The following is a 24,018-nucleotide window of genomic DNA, read 5'->3' on the forward strand; positions in this document are numbered from 1 at the left end:
CACTATGGTAACAGGGCGAGTGCATATAATAGAACGTGCAAAGGTGGCACAAAGTACAGAACGGAGTCAACTCACCGGCTTGAGATGAGTCACCTGTGAGGGGAGACAGAAAAAGGAAGAGATGGATCAGTACAAAGAGCAAGGGAAAATGTCACTCGAGTACACCTGCTCACCAGAAAATAGTCACAACTAAATGAGACATAATAGCAGGGAGAGGGGAAAGAAAAGTCAGAAATCAGAATTAGACATCTGCACGAGTGCTATTCCAAAACATGAGCCTCAACACTGAGCTGCTAATTGATATGTTGGAGGAAAACAACTAGCAGGGATGTTCAGGATGCAGCCTTCATATTTTCTTTATAAAACCACTCTGAAAGGTCAAAAGAGAACAGAGAACTTCTTAGCATTCACTCTCCACTTCTCACTACACTACAAATAACTCCTGCTAGGACTCCAACTCATTAAAAAAGTGTTGTGGGTTCTTTACTTAATAATTTCACCAGCTGCATTTACCAGGTATGTGTTACTCAAAAACAGATTATATGACCATTTTCTTTTCTTTCTTTCTTTCTTTTTTTTTAACAAAAGCAACCAAGAGGAATAAAAAAAGTACAAATAAGAAGCCAGAATTGAACAATTGATTGGCATAAATATGTAAATAGTTCTTAGTTAATGGGTATAACATCACAGAACAGGGCTGTGCTGTCTACGAGACATAAGTTGTAATTTTGTAATGTTAATTTCTGCTTTGCAATACCTTTGTATTTAATTGTATTTTCTTTTTATGTTCGTTAAAGTTAGTTCACTTCCTGTTAGTCAAAACTTCACTTCCTGTCATGCAAGAAAGCGACATGTGTTAGTTGTACAAGGATCTATTCACATCTATAAGTTGCTCTATGTCATTATTTACATGTTGAAGTTCATATATCAATGATTATTTGATAAAAATGTATTTAATAACTTATGATTTAAAAAAGAATGTTATGTTTACAAATGTACGCAAGGTAATACATGCCTTTGCAATGCTTTTCTGTATTTTTTTATCATCCTGCAGTTTTCACTCCATGTCAGTGTGAAGGAGTCACCAGTAAATGTTTCCTCAACGACAGCGACAACTTATTTCTTCGAGTGGAGTTTAGTTTCGTGTTTAATCTTACACCCTTACGAGAAAACACTACAAGGTCTGCACTCTGCTTCTTGTCACCACCTGAAGGAACAGCATGGCACATTAACCAACACTGCTTCAGGTGGACTTCACGCCGTACACAGTTATTGTCAGAGACACCGATAGAGTGACGGACAGCATTAGAGGTGGAGGGGGGTGGGAGGGATGGTGTGTTGTGTGGTGCGGTGTTATGAATTTGAAGGGGCACCCGTTGCATTACCCCACAGCACAGCCTGGCTCACACTCCTTTTGGATTCCTTCCAATGTTCAATAGGTGATTCAAGAAGAAAAAATTAAATAAATAAATCAGCTTTTTAACAAACATGCATAATTTTCATCTGAAATATTGATCTGTGCTGTCAGGTCAAATTCCTAATTAAACATTGGAGCTGCTTCATCAGTTGGCAGGTGTTAAGTGTTGAAAAAGTATACAGTGTTAAGATCAATTCAGGGTGGAGGGCACATCCAATTAACTTGTGAAAAGCAAAACTTTTTTTTTTTTCAGTTGCGCTGTACACACAGTACAATTTCTGCACCAGCTGCACATTTTTAAGATGCTAAAACAGTCTTGTCTTGGGCCTATGTGCCTTCTTGTTAGTGACCTGTTGAACGTTACAGTAGCTGTACAATGTTCCAGGACATATGTGAAAGAATGTAATCAGCACTTTTGTATTTTATTAGTGTTTCTCTGTCCTAAAGTGGCAGGCAATATTGTTTGTGATATGGATAAGAAACAGTATTTTTTAAGAAACTTGAGATGAGTTTCCTGCGTGACCTCGGATTATTGAATAAATAATGAACAACTCCAATTCAGCTTATTTTACAGACACTATTGCATCATGTATAGGGCCACAATCAATGCACTTCCCTTCCCTTATATAACTGCCAGGCAAAGTGACACAGGATAGGCTGTCATCCATATAGGAAAGATGGCTACTTCTCCATGTCCAAGGTGAAAAGGAACCTCTTCAGTCCCCACACATGGAGCAGAGCAGGAATCCCAGCCAAAGCAGATGGAGTGTGGGGTGCTTTGCCTTGCACTGTCGGCCTTAGTCCTGATCTACAGTCCAAGCACAAGAGCTGAGATAGAGCTTAAACGTCCACAGTGGTGGATGAAGGCAATAGGAGAAAAGGTGCCAGAGGAATTAATACAATCAATAGGCTTCAGTCTCCCAGGCCTTGTTTTTTAATATCCTGGATTTTGACAAGGATATCTCCAACTCTCAAATGGTATCAGCCGCCCTGCTTGCTCTGATATCGACAAATATACTCTAACACATGGGGGTAAGCCAATGACAGGGACAAGTAGGAAGTGAATGAGTGAGTGAGTGTGTGTGTGTGTGTGTGTGTGTGTGTGTGTGTGTGTGTGTGTGTAAGGCGAGGGGACAAAGATAGGGGAACAGAGCATGTGAAGAGATAGTTGGTCAAACATGACTCATCTATCATGTCTTTCCACTCCTCCCAGCCCACAGCAAGCCCACCAGAGGAGAAATAAAGATATACACAGAGCGGGATATGTGCTCCCATGTAATATCATTGTCATGGCAGCTGTGTACAAATATAAAGTTATGGCAGCCACGCCATCTTTACAGGGTGGGACACAGAGCTGGGGGGACCATCTTTTATTGATGATATATCATCCTGGAGAGCTGATAGGAACCAGGGGCAGAGCTATAAAATCTGTAGTGACCCCTGTAGTATAGTAAATAACCCCAGCTGGATGCCAGCAACAGTTTGGTCCTCAGTATTTCACAAGGGAAACATATTGAGGCCAAGGCTGGTGAGCTGCAGTGACAGTACCGGCAAGTTCTGAAACTGTGTGGGCTTTTGTAAGCCCAGCTGCACTGTCCACACACTCCTTATGATACCCCTCGTTACACCGAACAATGCATGTAACGTTTTGTGACCATCGTGCCATCACTGGTAAAGCAAGCTGGAAAATGACCCCTGAGCCTGGCTGCCCCCACCCCACCCCCTTTCCTTTTCTGCAACTGAGTCTCACAGATGAGAAGCAGTGACCCCTGTCTGCTGTCGATTTACTTTACTTTTACCACACTCTCCACACCTCTCTCAGCCACGCTTAGCTGTCAGCCCCTCTCGCCCATAAATGTAGAGAGAGAGAGAGGAGTGTGGAGAGAACACGACACACATGGATGAGTCAGAGACACACACACACACACACACACACACACACACACACACACACACACACACACACACAGAGTAAAAAACTATTTTCAATGGAAAGCAACTAAAGCCTGCTGGGAAAGTCGCAAAATGTTGCCAAATGACGTAATATATTAGTATATTCATGACTTCATTGTGTCGTATTTGTATCCTGCCTTTTGTCAGCTGGTTTCAGCTGTTGTTGCTTCTTAGTATTTTAATACAGCTAAATTAAACATAAAGCTGTTCATTTACATGTTTTTTGTAACAATATGAAACAGTGACCATTAAAACTAGAAGCCATTTCCAGACTGGTCCTCTGTACTGCTAAAGTTAAAGACAACAGCTGTGCTGTTATTTCGACTTGTAAACTGATCCCTTAGAGAAAGTTAGAAGACACAAAATACCTTTCTTTGCCCTCAGCCTTTGTTAATTTGCTAGTTAGTCTGCCGACAAGTCCTGGTTTAAATTCACTGTGGGGTCTTTCAGCCCTCTTCCAAAGATAGGTACAGGACACTGTGGTTCAAAGGTTGACATAGACTAGAAGACAGTCAGAAAAGTCCTTTCTCGTTGTTCATAGCAGGAAAGGCACGGGTGTAATTACAACCAGCATTAACAATGGCGTGGTTCCATTTAAAGGAAAACATGTAAGCTATGTCCTGAGTAAGTATAGCCAACAGACCTTTATCACAGCAGACACTTTGGCATGCCAGCAGCAGGAAAAGCATTGGTGTAATTCATAATATTAAAAACAGCTACATGCCATTTAGTTGAGCTAGGTCCAGGGTCCTGGTATTGTGTATGCTAGCATGGTTAATAAAATGTCACTTATGCTTTTCCTACTGTGACAGCTTAAAATGTGTGCTGTGAAACAAGTCTATACCAGGGCTCTGACACTATAGTGTATCTAAGTTTAATTCAACCATCCTTAAAGGACCAGTGTGTAAGATTCAGGTGGATCTACAGACAAAAATGGAATATAATAAAATACATAACTACATTTTCATTAGTGTATTATCAACTGAAAATAAGAATTGTTGTGTCATATCTACATAAGTAGAGGGTTATTTTCCACAGAGCCCGACATGTAGCAATGTTTCTATAGTAGCCCAGAATGGACAAAACAAACACTGGCTCAAGAGAGGACATTTCCTGATTTACATTTCCTGAAGACCTGAACATCGGTGGGTTGTCCAACACGCTTGGAAAGGGAGGAGTGAGGGGAGGGGTATTCAATTGGTTGCAATCTCTAACCTCATTGCTAGACAGCACCAAATCCTACACACTAGTCCTTTACTGGCATTAACTACACTGTATCTTTCTTAGCATAAACCAGTTTTGAAGATGTTCTAAATTCATGAATGAATGAGAGGCCATACTGTTTCTATTTTGCTCTCTTTCTTTGCTTCATGACCAGCTTGCACCCACAAATAAACAACCTAATTTATGCTCCCAGAATTACTTCTGAAAAACATCACAGAGTTAAAGACAGAGGCAGCGGGTGTGAGGCAACAGCAAGAGGAACATATTAGAAATCAATTAATTTAGACAAAAACTCTTACTCAGCGCGAGTCTTCAACCATTTCACTGATATTTCATTTCAACACCCAGTCACTGTCTGACAACAAACAACAGCTTAAACTGCTCCTGTTGACGTCTATTGCAATGTGACTACAACTATAAAAGTTTGACAATACTGTATCAGTGGTATCTACACAGAAAAAACAAATGTCATGCTTCCCTTGTGGTGGGCAAAAGTATGGAAATAGGAAAGATGATTGTGCATTTACTGAATCCCCAAGACACTGTGGGGTAAAATCCATACTTATACTTTCACACAGAGGTGACAACACAACTGCTGGAATGACTTTATGCTTATTTTCCACAGCAGAGAGCAAACAAGGGAAAACTGCTGGCATTCTGCCTTGATCAAGATCTTATTACCAGTGGATTTCACCTAATATGCTAAATGGACAGAAACAGTAGGCTGCTCACACCACTATGCTCTTGAGTTGTGCAAGGAAAGCAATACCCTGAAATCTCATGCTAGAGGTTCACCACAGACAACACCCACCTGTGCATGGTTTATACTCTTTACATAGCTCTCAGGCTACGTGGGAAGACTTTTATCAAAAACTGGTGATGTTAGAAGAATCGTATTAATAAACTCACTGAATACTTTTATTGGGAACACCATACTAATACTGGGTATAGCCTCCCTTTGCTAAAAAACAGCCTCAGTTTTGGGTGGCCTGGATTCCTCAAGATGTTGGAAACCTTTCTTCTGAGATGCTGCTCCATGTTGACGTGATTGCATCACAACATTTCTGCAGACTTGTCGGCTGCAGATTCAAGCTGCCAGTTTCTCATCTCAGAGGTGTTCTGTTGGATCCAGATCTGGTGACTGGGGAGGCCAGTGAATCACAATGAACTCATTGTCATGTTCATGAAAGCAGTTTTAGACGATTTATGCTTTGTGACACGGTGCATTATCGTGCTGTAAAAAGCTATTAGAAAATGGGTAAATTGTCGGCCATGTCTTCATGTGTTCTTTCTTAGCCTGGGCCATGTTAATAGCAGGCAATTTGTGTAAGTGTTCAATGATTTTAATAAAACACATTGTTATTATATTAAATTATTCAATACAAAACCAAAATGCAGATGTAATTTGCTGTTCCCTGTATTTTTTCACATTGCTTCTCCATTATCAGCTGTCAGATATCTAACTGAAATATATGACATCCTCAGTCAGTACTAGACAAAACGTAACACAGATTACTAATAACACACAGTCTTCAGTTCAACATGAGCTAAAATGTTCAGGTAGAGGTAAAGTGCTGAGAACATAATGTGCCTAAACTACAGCATTTGAAGAGAGTTTTTGTTGGTAACAGGGCAAAGAGATCAGTGTGTGACATTCAGTGCATCTGTTCAGTTTTCCCTGAAGATGTGACTGACAAGTAATCATCCTCTGCCTGGCCTTTAAATAGCATTCTCTGCATGAACCTAACTTTCTAAATTCTTTACGCTTGTGTGGAAAAGTGAGTAAATGAGTGCAGCGTGGTAGAAAGTATATTTATTTCTACGCTTGGAGGCAAACTGCTGAACAGTAACGCAGCTTAAACTGTTCAACATTTTCATTCCATTTGCATCACGGTGACTGCTGAGAGGTGCGACAGGTGGCATTCACCAAGACGGGGAGTGAGGCTTCCTCTTAGCTCAAGATTTTCATTTGGGAACATGAAGAGTTCTATGCCTTTTGGTATGGAAATGCACATGGCAGTGTTAGCACGACAACTTTAAAAGATGATGTGATTCTCACAACGGTGCAAATGAAGCTCTTTAGCGGGTTTATACTTGGACCACAACACCTACCACTGCCATGTGTAATGAACAGTTCACTGAACCACTGTGGCTCTCACACGTATGTGTGTGTATGCAAGCCCTAACTTTCTACACTGAGTTTGCCTTTGATAATGTCCATCGATTAGAGAATGTTTGCCTTATTTTCATTATAAATTTTCAGAGAGAGAGAGAAAGTAAGGGCACGGGAAAACTACTGACCTTCACCTAATGCCCTGTTAACCTATTGACATAATATAATTATAGCCTACACTGGGTTTCTGCTCTGACTACATAGAACACATGTAGCCTCAGCTTTCTTCTTTAATAACATGCAATTGCTAAAATAGTTTAAAAAAAATTATATTTATATTATTTTTCATGTCTGTGACATATTCAGACTCAGGCTTGACACTGAAACTATAGTGAAAGTTGTTGCTACTGAACCCAAGTGGCAACCTCTTAGGCTGAAAAATGAAGCCAACACAGAAGTACCAAAAGTTGCAGTTCTTCAAATGGCCACTTGAGGCTGGCTCCAAGAGGGAGTCAATCCCCATAGACTCTTATGTTAAAATGTCCAACTTTACAGCAGAAATAAACATGTTTACAGCCTGGTACAAAAAAACTATTCTGCTCTCTAGAGCTAATTTCCTCCTTCCCGACACAGCATTTACATTTTATTAAGGTTTAAAGTTCTGCATCACTGAGGGTGTGCCACTTTGAGTGACAGGTGGGTGAGTGTATGCTTTCCACAAACCAACATGCACCAAAGTCTTGGCTCCCTCCTCTTTGCCCATTTTTGGATCAGCCGGGAGATCGGTGGAGTTGGGCACTGCCAAGATGGCAACAGTGGAGCAGCTCACTCTGAGCTTCAAAACTGATCTTCAGAAACTAATGGGTGACATCATGGAGGCTACATCCATCTTTATTTACAGTCTATGTTTCTAACCTATTAACATGAATGCAAAAACAAAAACTGGTTCCACCACCTTCATGCACAGGTGAGGTAAGCACTGCGGCCCAGGCCTTACACTGTATCGGTCTCGACTGGTGTGTAGTAAAATGTTACCCAAATGCTATGCATGACAATGAAATGAGGGAATGATTCAAAACTTATGCTAGACTGATTTTCAAAGCAGTGCATTTAAATAGGGAATAACCCTTCTATAAGTTCAAAGATAAATGAAGACAATTTCCTAAACGTTATTTCCCATTCTGCCTCTTTATCTCTGCTTAGCTGTTTCTCTTCAACAGTTTCTCACTACTGCTTTTACTGTTGAGTCTGCAGCCCGCACTGCAGCCTACACTTCTCTGACAGGGACACTTTTTTTTAGGATAAAAGCCAAGTAACAGTAAGGCAATACCAAAGATGTGTAATTACTGTAAAGTGATTTATGTTCTTTATGCGGGGGTCATCTCAGGGAAAGGTTGCCTTCATTGAAAAAAAAAAAAATCATTAGCCAGCAACTCAAATTCACCCCAGTATTTTTAAAGGTTAGGTCAGTAGGAAAGCTCTCAACTTGCTCAGTATGTATAACGCACAAATGAAGAACATTCTGACTGCTTTGGTAATAAATTAGAAATCAAATTAGCTACAAACAATCATCCTGACAAATTGAATAAAACTGAAATTATAATAATGATAAACATAGAATCATAAGAATAATCCATAATCCTGAGAGGGAGTGTGAATCAGTAAAAACCACAGCATCTGGGGTGAAGAAGAATCACCATTTTTGGCCTCAACACTCCATTGCAACCCTTCAAAGAAAAACAGGAGAAGACTGAAAGATGTGAAGGTACAAAGCAAGGCCTGAGGCCATGTGTGCAACATAATATCCTGTCTGGGAGATGGGCAATTGTTCTTCAAAGAGAACAAGAACGAACAATGGGCTGTCACCCTGGGAGAAAAAAACAGTTAACTTCTGCCAGGTGAAGCAGCACCATATCTGATCATGTAAGGATGGAGTCCTCACCTCTGTGGGTTCAGACCTCCTCCTGACATCAAGTCTGCTGTTGAGTTAATTGGGCCCGGCACCCAGTTCACTGGAAAGGGTACTTTGAACCAAGGCCCACCCAACAATACCACAACCACTGTCAAACCAGTCTACCTGGGATGCAGCTGTAGATGTGAGGTAAGGAAAAAATCACTGGTCATGGACAACTCCCTCAGTTCTGTTGACAGGACGACTCAACTAAAATCAACTAAAAATAAAAAAGCTCACTCGATGAAGCCTCAGCTTAGGCATCAGTACCATCAAACCCATGAAGTGAAGGTAGTGTACCCAGCTGAACTAGGATCCAAAATAAAATAACAAGGGATAGGTCCTCAATTCCTGTATCCATTCCAGGAGCAGATTGATTGGTGCAGTTTCTAGCCCAAGAACTACATACGATATCTTCACCTGAGGTTGCTTGAGCCATTGTTCAGGTGCAATCCCAAGCCCTACAATTGATTGAAGAACATAATATTGTGTTGACAGTACTGCTTCTCTGAGGTCCCACAAACAAACCAGTCCCCAAGGCAGTTAATGATTCTCAGTCCCCTCATGCAGGTTAAAACAGCATCCATTGAGTGAGTGAATGTAGGATATCCCCATGACCTGCACAAACTTGAAAACAGTCTATCCATACATGTATGGTTCCTGCTTGTGCATGCTAAATTTCCAACAATGCAACTTGAGGGAGAGAAAGAAAGAGAAAATGATTTGTCAACTGATGTGAGGGACAAACATCTGATCTGCACCTATCCAAGCGTATCTGAGAGCTATCTCATATGCACAAAACAAGGACAGATAGAAATATTTGAAAGAACAACTCAAAAAAGATCCTTCAATTAAACAAGGTACCTGTGGCTGTACATGTAACTGCCCTTTAGATTCACACATAGAAGCGTCTTCAGATATGATGCGTCTTCAGATATGATGCCAAAAGCGCTCTCCCACTTCAAAGTCTGACATTTTCTTGACCTATCCATCCACCCCAACCTCCTCCATATGCAAACTTTGTCACTCTATTTCAAGAACAACTGACTTCCTCATTTGCTCCCATCATAATTACTCTGGCTGCTGGAGGGCTTTGTCACTCAGACAGAAACGTATCACATCTTGGGGCCCTTGTTGAAACGACTGATTTTGCTGTCTTTCTTCTGAGGACAGCCTCAACTATTGCTCTGCCCTTGGGCATCACAACCTACCATCAAGCAGGTTTAATTACACACATTAATCTAAAATCAATTAACCACTCTTGTAGAAATTGGAAGGATCACTATCATTGATGTTCTCTTGCGATTAAGAATACCTTACATATAAAGTGAGGTCTATAGACTACCTTCCCATTCATGGGAAAGTAGTCTCAGAGTTTTAAACCCCATCGTAGGTAATCACAAAAAAATAAAACCAGTGTCTGCCAATAAGAATCCAGATATGGGCAAACAAATGTACGAGCAATTAACAAACAAGAAACTCTAATGGTGAGAAGCACGCAGCTTGTTAGAGCCTCACTATATCACCAGCAGACAGTAGTGTAGAAACAGGATTATTGGTTCTCAGATTCATGTTTCTTCTATGTGACAGTTCCAAGGAGTTTTAAAATACTTTTAAGCATTTGATCATATTCCAGGGTCATCACTGGGAATCCACAGCAGTTAAATATGGTTAAATATGTCCCTCTACCACTGCCAGCATATGGTAAACATGTGGGAAGACATGTGGGAGAGGGTAACTTTAGATCACTGCAGCTTTGCCAGGGATATAAGGGAGCCACTGTGAAAAGTGGAATTTTGGAACTATTCTTTAGTGTTTTATGTAAGCTGTCTGTGTCCAAACCCTAATTATACGGTAAATAGCCTCCATTACACATATGCAGTAGCGCTGGAGGTATTTGAATTCATGTTAGTTGGAGGACCATGTACCTCTCAAATTAAATATTTACGTACCATTAAATCATTTGATTGCCATTCAGCTTTGGGGAGTTTGGTACAACTTTAAATATCTGGGTGTATGTGTGTGTTCTCATGCATTAAAATGCCACTGTGTTTATTTTTGATGCACGGAAAACATCATGTACAGTAATCCCAACTCAAAAGAGGCGTCCAATTAGGTAGCATAGATTTTCAGACTGACAGTAAACAGTGAAAGTTAAGTTGACAAGCAGAACCCACCATTCAAAGAAATGGGGAACTGTGAGGAATTAATTGAGAGCTAGCGAAAGAAAGTTATTTGCAGTGGTATTGATATCTGTCAGACAGAAAATGACATTAACACCTAATGGAATAGTCTTGGTCTAAAATGGATCAAAGGATATTAAGGCATTCTGCAATGTTTTCTCAGGTGGATAATGGCTATGTGCAAAATCTTATTTTTGGTTTACAGACAGTAAGAGGTTTAGGCCATTATTATCTCCATTTATTAATAAATCAATCAACAACCTGAGAAACCTATACCTTTTCCACATATACAAAATGTGATTTTCACTGAAACAATATAAATGATTTATCTAACCATAATAATCCATATGTATTTATTTATTTATTTTTGTCCTGCTACCTTTACAGGAGACAGGAGAAAGCTCTGTTGCCAGGTAACAGTGTCATAGTTGAGCAACTGGGCTGGGCTTGATAGTTATAGAGTGGTTTTCTGAGGAACCATCGGTCCTTTGGATCCCTCAGTGACCAGCAGGAGAGTGGCTCTCCCAGGAGAAAATAAGACTGATGGCTGCAACTGTCATCATGGTGCTGTTTGAGTGCAGCGTGGGACAGAAAGACAGTGGTAGATAGCGGTAACAAAATAATGAAATGGGTTAGAGAAGCAAAAATTGAATGGTTTTTCCAGTTATGGATGTAACAAAGAGTATGATTTTTTGAGGGTGCTACTTTTGGTATTTGTGTATTTAAAAAAAAAAAAAGGATAGGATTTAGTAAGGGATAGATGGATTTAGCCAAAAATCACATTCTACATGTAGTTCATGTAGAGAGCTAAGTGTTTCCTTGAATCAGAGTGAATTTGCACATGTCCTATAATCCAGTGTGCTGATAAAAATGTGTGTTATAGAGAAGTTATTTCAGATGGCACACCACACATCACGCTTTCTGTGCATTCCAGTGACCTTGAGGGGGCTTTTCCTCTGATATGACATGGTACCTCTTAGTTGCTGGGTAATGCTCGAAGCGAGTGTTTGACCAAGGCTTCGCACACACACACACGCACACACACACACACACACACACAAACACACACACACTGATCCCCTTCCACCCGTGCGTCTGCACACCTCTTTCCTAGACCCCAGTCTTTGCTCTAATCCTCTGAACTCGATGCTGAGGCTGCAGCCTAGTAATTCACCAAATCCCCTTCTGCTCCCCTCATCCCATACCTCTCCCATGATGTCAAGTGCTCCTTGACAGCACACGTGCCAACACACACATGCTTACATACAAACATACAGTACACTTCCACATATAAACATGGCAAACACATTAAAGCTACATGCTACATGTGTAAAAAACTTATAGCAAATGCCTCAGTATTCAGATTATGTTTTCCCAGTCTTCCACTGTGAACTCTATTTTCTTGGCTCACAGTAAAAGAACTGTCTTCTTTTCAGGGTTTTCACTTGATGAAGTGTCAGCATTTGCAGCCTCCTTGGCTTAGGTCTGCTTTCTGACTCTTTTTCCCTGTGATGAGCTCCTCTTTATGTCTCCATTCTCACAACTGTCTCTGAAAAACATCCATATTTGATCGCCAATTTCATTAGATGCTTTGTTGTTTTTTTTCCTTTGCAAAACAGGAAAGTGCTCCCTTATTTGCCATTAGAGAGCGCCCGCAAGAACAATGTGTAATTTCAGCCTGCCAACGAAACGGTGTGAGCGCGTCAGTCAAGAGCAAAAATGTGGACGCTAAACACTAGATACGACTTGAAATGTTTTCCTTTCTTAGAAAATGAAGATTACATACAAAGACAAAAATAAAATGGGCACAGAAGGAGAGATGTTTTCTGATTCACGTCATCCACACTTTGGTATTATAATGTCAATCTCATCTTGTAAGAAATCATTTCTGTCCAAGAGGACTTGCATTAATGAGAGGAGAAAGAATAGTATTTGAGTAGGGGGTATTTTTGGTGTGGAAGCAAAACAACAAGCAGATATAATTATTCTATAATTACTGGAGCCAAAGCACGCTGGATATAATATACACATCAAAGATTACTGTCAAACACTTTTATAGTCTGTCCCTGTTCCCTGTGATGGCATCTTATTACATAATGTAACATAATTTACATGCCTCAAAAATGTGCTCCTGTTGCCTTTTGGATGGTTTTATTTTTTCTGGTGTTATCTGTCTGATAAACAGATTTAATCAGATGCTCAGCTGGATAAGGCCCATGGTCTTCTTGCTCATTTGAAACTAGTTAAGAAAGTCACCTGATTGGTGGCAATGAAACCCATGAGTCATTTTTAATGATGCCTGCCAGACAACTTCTTGAAATGTGCAGCCAATAGCACAAAGGCCATAAAAGGAAGAAACTGTGAGTGAACTTGAAAGTCAGGAGCAGGTAAAAACGAGAGAGGAAAAAAAAAAGATAACAAGGGAAGGGAAGAGGAAATATTAAAAGGGAAAATAAAGGATTTGGCACAGTGTAACTTGTCTATGAATAAGGGTAAAATAAGGACACTTTGAAGGCTCTCCTGGGTCCAACAAAGTGGCGACATTTCAGCATGCTCTGCTGCTTTGTGAGGGGTAAAGAAGGGTACTTTGTAAATGCTGGAGTGGCCTGCTATCAGTGCTTCCTCTCTGTTCCTTTATGATTAGTGTGCTTGTTCTGTTAGATGTGATTGGACTAATGCTGTAATGCTCCACCCGAGTTAATGGTCTGTGGTTACTGTTGCCAAGCCCTGCTGCTTGATTAAATTATTCACTTAATATTAGTATTAGTTGATTAATCTCCCAATTAATTGGCTGGGTCAAAGTGATTGTAACTGAGACTTACAAATGGTAGCAGTTATTTGATATTCACTCAGTGATGACTGAAAGATGCTTCCAGAGGTTGGCCTACTCATAATGTATTACTCGCATGTATCTCTGCAAGAGTTCTGTGTTAGAAGCGGTTTCCTACAGTCCTTCCTCAATCAGTACAACAACAGCCGATCCTTTGCATATCAAACACTCACCATCTGGAACCAACAGGTCATTATAAAAGGTTTCTGCCTTGCTTTTTGACCGAGGGACAATGCCTGTGTCAGGATGGATTGAAGTGTTACGTTTTAAGACTGGATAGACATGTATCAAACAACTCTATCTGCTGTCCATGTGTGCTCACTTTCCACTTCCCTTTCTTACACATCTTTGTGCCTGTATGTGACTAATAGCAACACTTCAGCCTGAATCCTTGTTTATCTCTGGATGTTGTACAATGACCATGTTCACATTGTTTGTTGTGGTGTCAGTTCCGGTGTAAGCTACTTGGATGCTGTGGATCAACTCAATACCAACTCTTCCCACCACCATGACTTTAACCCATTAAGACCTGATGCAGCATATGCATGTTTTTCCCTTTATGTTTGGTTGAGACGTACGTGTGTAGTATATGATTTTGTAATTTTTAAGACATATGACTAATGAAATGCACTGTGATTCCCTGAAATATGGGTCAGGAAAGCGAAATACATTATAGGAAATTTAGTTTTTTTTGCATTTTTTTTTTCCAGCAGTTTTAGCTGTAAAAAAAAAGGCTTTTAAAGTCGCGGTTCAGACAATGGCTGACGACGAGGGGAACAATATTGAAGCAGAATACAGCAGTAAACTGGATGAAAACAACAAAAACAACAACTTACATTTTACTTATTAAGACACTGACTGCAACCTGCTAAGCTGCCAACCAGCTAGCCGCGGCTCAGGGTGAGATATGTTGGAAGAGGATTGGTGAGCTAGTATCACTGCTAGCTAAAGGTAAAGATTCATCTGATGCAACGCTGTCACTAAAACATTTATTTCTCGGTCTCTAAAACAGATAGAAACATAAATATAATGAAACCAATAAAAACCATTCCAGACTTTAAAACGTTGGCTTTTATTGTACATCACTGCCTTTACCCTAATGTTCATCAACATCAAAAAAATATCAATAAATGTTATAAAGAGTTGAACTGAACTGACAATGTTGACAAATGTGCTTGTTTTTCCAGCCATATCCAGTTTCCAAGGCAATTACTTACAATAAAAGTCAAACGTTTAAGCTCAAACTCTTTTTATTTCATGTTTCTATCTGCTTCAGAGGCTGAGTAATAAAGGTTTTAATGAACTTCAAGTTTTTTTCAGAAAACCTTCAGGTTTTAGGGAGTTGTTTCCAATCAATGCTGAGGTTTTGGATGCCTTAGGTTTTAATTGGTTAAGCACACGCCTGGTGGAATTAATAGACATCACAATTTCTATTGTAATTAAAGGGGAACTGATTTTACACATCAGAGTCTGCTACAGGTGTTGGGGAGTATCACTGCATATGTAAAAAATTGTTGTTTAAAGCATTCTGTGGCTCCTGAGGGAGCTGCGTGAAGTCTGGTGAATTCAGTCAGGGAGATCTAAAGACTACACATTTTAAAACGAAACAAAAATCAGGTGTTGAGAGGCTAGAAAGAAGTGAGTTTACCAGACCTCATTAGCCCACTCCTCATCTCTGCTTGAGGCTGGTGGCTGGAGGTTGCATAATCTGCAACTAGCATAACACTGCCAAATCTTGGTAGACTTACCAACTAGAAGAGTTATTGGTGCATATTTTATAAAATATGTACCTCCGGTGTTTCTGAATAGGAATTACTGATTCCTAATAGGAGAGAAAATGTACTGGGCTAGGTAAGAGCATGCTAAATAATGAATAGGTAGCATAATAAGGGGTAGCCTTGCAAGTTCAGCGGTCTCTTCACTCAGGCTATAAACAAAATATAGACGTTAGACGAGTGTAACTACTGTGGGGAATTGTGTTGCATCAGAACATTGTCGAGGAGTTTAAAACTATTTTTTCTGACTGCAGTGCCAGAAGAGTAGTTGTCAGCAAACATCCCACGAGTTCCTCTTGTTTACATAGGAGGAGGTGCTCTTTGAAAGTGAAATGATTTATGCAACAGCCTTTATACATTTCTATACACATATAGTAGTTTCTTTTTCTACTGAACTGTGCTATATTTCAATGGAAAAATGGAGGTGTTTTTAAACTTTTGACCAGCAGTGTATCTTCATAGTGTGCAGTTGCTGTGGTGCTTTTTTGTTTTTGCACTCATTATCTATGTAATAAATAAAGTTTATTTTTATTTTTAATGAACTGTCAACTTATTCACAAGGAGAGAGACTGAGATCTGACTTTATGGTTTTCTAATTGTTTACAGCCAAGTTTAAGTGTCATTGATCTCACTTGGTCAAACATAAGTGGTGGATGCTTCATAGTTCATATAAAGTCCTCCAGGAGTCGATGGTCACACATTTAATCTTCATCTGCATCAGTGGAAAAACTGAGTTTCTCCTAGGAGACAAGTATTACAACATGAATGGAACGCAGAGAGAGGCTGCTGTGGTGATGTCCTAAATGAATTTATTTATTTATTTCAGTCTTTTAGCATCTTGGTGACAGCAACTATTCATTTACAAAGGTTAAATGTTAGAATTGTCATCATCAGTCTTTTGAATGGTTGAACCATCTTTGGATTTCCTTACATCAATTGTAACTGCTTTGAAATTCGAATCTATCAAGATGGCAAGTTTAAAGCTGAAATCGACAGACACCCCTCCTCCACCACCACCCCCACCCTCACTGCTCATCCAGTTAAAAATGATACAAATAGTAAAAATAAGAACTTAAAGGGAGCTAAAGTTCATTTAACGTGTCAAACACATTTTTATGTGTTTTCTTGTAATGCACACGCTGGTATCATAAACAGCGTCACACTTTAGGTGCTGTTTTCTGATGTAATCTTCTAAAATGTATGAACCGTTTTAGAACTTTTCTTTGCTGTTTGCTTGTTGTATCTCCCTGGGGTGCATTCGAACATTTAAAGTAACTAAACAAACCTTTTTGGAGTGCAAGAATACAGGAGATGAAAAGAAGACTGACGAGAATAGAAAAAAGGTAATGTTACAAAGCCCGATTAGTTTATCCTGAAAAAAAAAAAATAAAAAATAAAGCTGGGGAGCACCATCGGGGGGTTGGCGGGGCAGACACTGAATAATTAATAAGGAGATGCAGGCAGGAATTATGGGATAAGTGGAGTAGAGAAAGCAATGACCCAAATCTTCTTAACTTGCACACAGTACAAAAAAGCAAACCTCTCACCACAGTAGCCACCGTTCTTTATCAGGAAATGGGTTCACATCTAAATCCATTCATCCACCATGACTGTTTCATTACAGGGTTCAAGTGAATATGGACCTCTGATGGAGACGCAATGTGATCTCCCTCAGTGTTAAAGGCTCAAAGTCAATTCAGCTGCACTTCTGTTTAACCAGGTTGTGATTCTTTCAGTGCAGCACTGTATCACTGTTTGAGCACAGCTGATCGTTCTCTTTGAAGAACTCTCATGTATATGCATAAAGTTTCTGAAAACAGCACATCAAGTCAATTTAAGTTTGTTTTTCATTAATCTTTTCATCAATTCATTCACTTTATTTGCATTACATTAAGGGTCCCATATAGTATAAAGGTAGATATCCATGTGTTGTTTGATTATAAAGCAGGTCTAGGTTCTATACTAATACTGTGAAAGTATCAAAGCGCTCAATCCACAGAGAAATGCAGTTTTTGCATCCTCATCCTCTGACTTCAAAAAGCACAATAACTTGGTATCGTCTTTTGTGAAAGATTTATAAAATACTGATGTCCTGTTGTCATTTTGCATCCATATACAGTATTATACATATAAACCCAGAACAGAACAGGTTTCTGAGGCTACTAGAGGACATTGCTCACCCCACATCAGGACTTTAAATTAATTAAATGAATTCCATCAGTGATGCTTTTTCCATTGAACTCTGGAATTAACCATTTCTAACGATTCATGTCCGTGATTATTTGTGATGTACCAGTATGGATATCGATTAGACAGTGTAGAATCAGAGTGGACAGCTGAGCAGACAGCCAGACAAAAATACAGACGTCTGCAGTCAGACAGAGAGATAAAGAAGAACCTCAGAGAGAATGATTGATGTACAAATACACACACAGTTTGAATGAGTGCTGCCTGTAATACACTGTTCTACTCTAAATTTCCTCAGGAGGGCATTGTTGTAAAAAGCTATACCCTCACACAGAGGCAGTTAGAGAGAGGTGCAGGTAAAGCAAGCACCTGAGGAAGCAGGCCTGTTACATGTGTCTGCATAAGCTACCAATGACAGTTATGAAAGTAGTTTTTTATTATTATTCAAAGAAATGAGACTAGTGTCAAATGAGCAGTGCACATCAGTTTTGACCTCTTTGTCAAAACAGAGAGTCAAGATATCAGCTCACAGACTTGTGTTTGCACATACGTCACAGGCATACTAATCTGTTCTGTAATTCTTAAGTGGTTCTTTTTTTCTGTCCTTTTTATTTATTTATTTTTTATTAAAGGGAAACACACTTGATAAATCACAGGACTGAGAAATGCTTACAAACTGGCTTTGGGAATTGGGAATGCAAATCATGCAGACAGAGAAATGAGTGTGATATCTTATTCATGAATGTGATTGTGGCGCCTACAGCCCAATGGAAACATTTGAGCGAGCCTATAAGTTACACAGCACCTCTTTTGTTCTTAATCGACATAAAAGCTTGCAGTCTACATGAAGGCCCTCTGCTCTGCCTAATGGCTTCATTTGATGTTGTGTTTTTTTTTTTATTCCTCCAACCCCCTTCTCATCCAGGTCCCCCTAACCCACCCTTCTCTCTCCTCATAATATCTCTGTCCCCTGGTGCTTGCTGGGAAAATTAGCCCTTGTTTTGATTTGCTCCTGTAATTTGATATTTCTTGTGTGATCTCAGCTGAGAAGTCGTCCGTCAGGGTAGCCCCACGTCTCCGCTGACATTTGGAGCAGCGGCCATTAGTTATGCACTTGATCAGAGTCGCCAACACAACCCCCCATCCCCCCACCCGTCTACCTGCTCCTTGGATCGCGGGCTCTAATGTTATTCCGCTTGCCTCATTGGCTCTGCTCGTATGCTTCGGCGAGCACAAAACCACCCACAGCCCTGTGAATTCTCAAAATTAGCGAGGGACAAAAATTGAGGCGGAGTATTTTAGCCCAGTCTAAAATGTTTAATTCAGAGAGGCTGTGACAACCTTTCACCAGCTTTCCTTTTCATTTGCAAGCAGAACATGAGTATGTGTTCTCGTAGGGATAAAAGTTAAACAATAAACGTTTCCTTTTCTCATTCAAGAACTCAATATAGTAGGTAAGAGGATACCATCTAAGTCTTTCCACTGTTGATTGGTAGAAGCAATCAGATTTGACAAAAAGTGATGTAAGATTGTATTAAAACCAGCTAATGAATTGCTAACACTTCATTTCAAACCTGTGAATTTCCAGTAACCTCGGTGAGGGACTTTGGGTTCTGTTCACCTTGATGCAGAGAGCGTTGAGCAAATCCGCCGAAAGCACTCCAGACACTTGGCACCGGCTTCTTGTTTTAACTAAGGGGGGAATTATTTTGGTCCACCAAGCCTCAGTAATATGTCGAAACCTTTCACTACACAAATCATCTGCCCAATTAAGCCCATTTGGAGATAAGATAGGTAGCTTTGATCAGTCCCACGAAAAGGAGTCATTGGCAGGACAAGGTCGCTGTGAGTCATTTCTCAAATGTTTGTGGAGTGGAATTAAAAACTGTGCAGCCTCAGCCGGTTAAGGTTCTGACCTGCAGCATGCCGCTGCAGTCTTCACTTCCTATTGACACTGACCTGAGCCGCTGTGTTCTGAGGGATTCACTTTTGGGTTTCGGACTGCATTTGCATAATAAGATCCTCATCATATATTAATTTAAAAACTCCAGTGTCTTCCAATATATATATATATATATTTCTTTTGGATTTCTCTCTTAAATCGAACAATGAAAGAATCAAGGTAATCATTTCATGTTTTCATTCTGAGTATTTGAAGCAAGCCTCATAATTAAGGTTTATGATAAAATAAACTTGTCCTTAATTAAAGTATTTGTCTTACTTTGATGCTCATTTATCAGAAAACTCCAGTAAACTTTTAAACACATATTCGTTGGCTTTTGTTATTTCCTTGCTGAGTCGTTGCTTTAATCAGCCTTTACCAGTCACTTAATAAAATTAACTGCTACATACTCCGTTTCAGTGATTATATTTAATTGTAATTAGCGCAGCCAGGTTTAAAAGAATTTCATTGTCGGAGTGGTTCTGTCGACAGTGCTGTTGGCAAATAGCGGTACAGTTCACAACCTTCGGTCAATTATGGACATTCATTAGCCATTAAGTGTACATCTGCTGTCCTGTAACTCATGGCGATGAATCCTGAAAGCTTTAGTATATTTAATTATTAAAATGACATGCAGTGGGAGATTACAGGTGGTTAGCAGGAGGCAAGGATTTCAAGACTGTGACTATCTACTAATTAGCCGTATGACCGAAACACTCTAGGGGGAAGGACGGAGTGCGGTCACAGTGATAGTCCGGGTGGGGCTTCCTCACCTAGCTGAGTATCCTGTAACCTCACCTAATGTGTGGTTGGAGAATATAGCAGCTTTTGTCTTTTGTCACTATGTGTGATCTCAGTTACTTTGACAGTTCATCTGGAATAATGTCTGTTTGCAGTGTTATAAAGGAATGTGTGACAATTAAAGCTACACTTGTCAACTGGGACTCGAGAATTCTGTAATGTGACATAAATCAACTGCACATGGAGCAGTCTGATACCTTATAGCAGTGGTATTCAATCGTAAGTCAAAGACGTCCAGTTAGACTAAATTTCTTCAAGCAAAGAATGTTGGTCTGGGGTGGTGGTGGGAGGATAAATAATACGTTCTCTACATAATGTAATATAATAACACTGGGGTGAACACGCTATTTTTCCACACCTTTTCTGTGCTGTGATGCTGCTACAACGTAGACACTGTAAACAGACCCATCACCTGCAGAGTACACTGTTGTTACACCAGAAACACCGCGGCTACACTGCGCTCCAGGATGAAAGAGTGAGCTGCAGCCCTGAAATAAGTTTTAAAAACACACAATCACAGATCGAAGGGTCTCAGACTGAGGTTCCGACTCTTAGGGCGGCACCAAGCTGGGGATGAGATGCAACGGATCTGTTTTACCAGTCTGCACAGCAGCCAGCAGCTCACTCTTTCTCCACTGCGTCTGTATGTGCTCTGTAACTGTATGTGAAGACATTGCTCCCTGTAGTTAGTTGTGTCCTCTCAGAAAGGCAACCTTGGCTCGCAGTCTAAAAGGAGTCAGTCGCCTTTTTTTTTTTTTTCAAGTTTACTGACATTTAAAAAATGCACTCACACCTGCTAATTTTGTTAAGAAAAGGGTAGAAATGTTCTTCTATCATCTCAAAAAATAATAACGGCTGTAATAAGTAATAATTACATAACAGAAGGGCTCCCCAGTGGCTCACCTGGTACAGCGCATACCATGTAGGCTCAGCTGACAGCAGGAGGCCTGGGTTTGAATCCATGTCACCGCGGTCCGTCTATTACTGACCTCTACTTTATATGAATGCATGCAAAAGAAAAACATATCTAACAAGTTTTCCAGCTGCAGCAGCACTGCACCTCAATGCAAAAAAAGGGTTACCCTAACCCTAACCCAACCTTTACATTTGCTTTTAAATTAAAATCCTGTGCTTTTGAGCCATTATCCTTGCCTGATACTAAATTTAACTGGTTTGCCTTTTGCAAGATTTTTGTTGTGCTTTTATGAATTTAAGGTCGGCCAACAATTCAGGAACTGCACTTCAAAGCTATGGTATGATTATTCTCCACATTACTGCAGTCAGGAAGCAATCCCATGTTTTCTTTACACACTGGGAAGGAATATTAGCCGGTATCTGCAGTTATGCATGAAATTATTTTTGCTCTGCTTGAATGTGTTAGGTTGAAAAGAATATTGTATTGGCTGTGAATCCAAGTGAGCCCTACTACACGGTAGTAAGACGACCACTGTTTGAAGACTGATGCTCTGGTTCAATAGAAAAGGTCAAGTAGCGGAAGACGGCCAGACCAGTCCCTGCAGATGTAGCATAATAGTCACAACCTTTTTTTTTGCTATTCAGTCAAGTAAGTTCAGGCAAACATGGTGTGTCAACAGTATCCTAATTAGCAGCAATAATACGGTATTCTTTGGTGCAGCCACTGTTTGGGATTCAGTCTGTTAAGATGTAAGCACTTTGAAATAAAAATTGTGGCTTCTGCAGTTTTAATATTTTAGCAAACTTAACTTCCACTTGAGTTTGGTAGGTAGCTATGTGTTTGTTTGTGATAATAAATCTTTAATAATGAAGTAATATTAGCATAGGATCTTGTTTTTGGTGATATTATGACTACTCCTGTTGCACCACCATTGGGCCAACCTACCAGTTTTCTATTTTCTGACTATATTTCTTAACTCACAGGAGAAGCAAAAGCAGCGTCTCAACATTTGATTTCATATTTTTCATTTGTCTATTTGAATGGTTGTTTTTATTGTTACATACAGTATATGTACCATCCTCAGCTGTGTACAGCTGATTTCAAGGTTGCAGGAAGGGGTCAAAGTCTTCAAGGAAACAGTCAAACTGAAAGGTTCAAATCCATCACGGCCACATCTAACAGAAATTAGTTGTGGTTTACAAAGCTATATATTTTTAGTAAATACATAACCATAACATGTGGACACACAAGGGACCGAAACAAACCGAGCCAAAAACAAATTGAAGGAGATATTTCTAGCCGCCGGTTTGACTCAGTTGGCCTTGCTTCTGTTCTCTACCGTTTTAAATCCCCACATATCTTAATAATGTTCTCTCTCTCTCTTCCAAATCCCCTTATTCAATTATGGCAGCCTCTAATACATGTGTCAACATGTTTCATTAGTACGTCCCCTTCTCCCACCAGAGATTAGCTCTCCCTTCTTTCTTTTTTATTTACTAAATGCAGAAATATCATTTTCTCTAGGACAGAGGGAGAGAAACAGTGAAAGAGAGGGTGATTATTTTTGTTCATTACATTTCATTCTAGTCGGCCAGAGCTCCTTTTTTTTTCTTTCCTCAAAAGATTATTAAATATGCGGTCTAAAAATTTACTTATTCAGCTTTCAATTTTGCTGCAGTCTACATTTAAATGCTTAGAGAACATTACAGGGAGTGTGTGGTACTAGAGCGTGGTTTTAACTCTTGGCTCTCTAAATTCGTAGCTTGGAAAAGCTTTTATCACAGAGCAGAGTATTCATGAGCTTTATGCAATCGAACAATGCTAAGACTGTAGGAATAAGATATGGAGCAAGACTGCTTCATCTCAATAAGTGTGCATGAGCGTATGTGTGTCATAGAAGTGGGTGATTAATTCCATGAGTGTGCGATCGCTTTGATGTTCCTTGTGGTAATTGTTGGGAAGTCCTGGTCCCTCAAGGGTTTTACAGCAGCTTCTGTATTGTTGCGCTTCTAGTCTAGAGGCCATGTGTAGGCAGGGACTGGATTACACGTTACAGTACATGCATGCTCTGCGGATTTTTTTCCTGTGACACCACGACTGTGGAGAGACAGAGCAGCGGAAAGCAAGGGCTCGCCGGTCATTATCATTCTACTCCTGTTACACTCATCTCCTGATGGCCCTCATCTCTCCATTGCCCCTCCTTCCCCATCCCCTCCTCTATTCCCATATATCCCCGTCTTCATCGGTTTCCCCTCACCGCCTGATTTTGTCTCTCTGGAGAGCGGATGAGAACAGAGAGACAGACACAGACAGAAAACAGAGAGAAAGAGAAAGAGATGACAAGAATGAGATGGGAACAGAGATGGATGGAGGAATGGAGGCAGAGTAGGAAAAGGAAGAGAGAGGAGTGTGTTTCTCTCACGTTTGAAAGCCTTTGTTGTAATCACTGCCCCTTTGGCTATGCTCATATTAGCAAAATGCCTTTGGTCAGATGATTCCCAGTGAAAATATGTCACAGTCTATATGCTGCTCATCCCATTTTCCTCCCTCATCCCTCTTTCATTGAGATCTCTCAGCCCTCACTTTCACTTGTGATCTTTAAATCTACCATGGGTGCCATTGCTCTGTATTTTCTTTTACTGCTCATCTGGAAATCTCCCACTTCCATACTTCTCCCTTTCTCCTCCCTTAGCCTCCTAATCTATCTTATGTGCTCCTCCATCCCT

General features: G+C 40.1%; 1 protein-coding gene across 7 annotated transcripts in view; it reads right to left on the reverse strand.

The window, feature by feature from the left end:
• Positions 1-24,018, reverse strand: part of nrxn2b (neurexin 2b) — a 721,062-nt gene that overhangs the window by 495,366 nt on the left and 201,678 nt on the right. For all 7 annotated transcript variants that reach the window (XM_056368788.1, XM_056368786.1, XM_056368783.1 and 4 more), the window contains one exon: positions 76-93. In XM_056368788.1, the coding sequence (XP_056224763.1) occupies positions 76-93 (18 nt within the window). The remainder of the gene's footprint in view (positions 1-75; positions 94-24,018) is intronic.

The sequence above is a fragment of the Seriola aureovittata genome, chromosome 23, assembly GCF_021018895.1.
Source record: "Seriola aureovittata isolate HTS-2021-v1 ecotype China chromosome 23, ASM2101889v1, whole genome shotgun sequence".
NCBI classification, from domain to species: Eukaryota; Metazoa; Chordata; class Actinopteri; order Carangiformes; family Carangidae; genus Seriola; species Seriola aureovittata.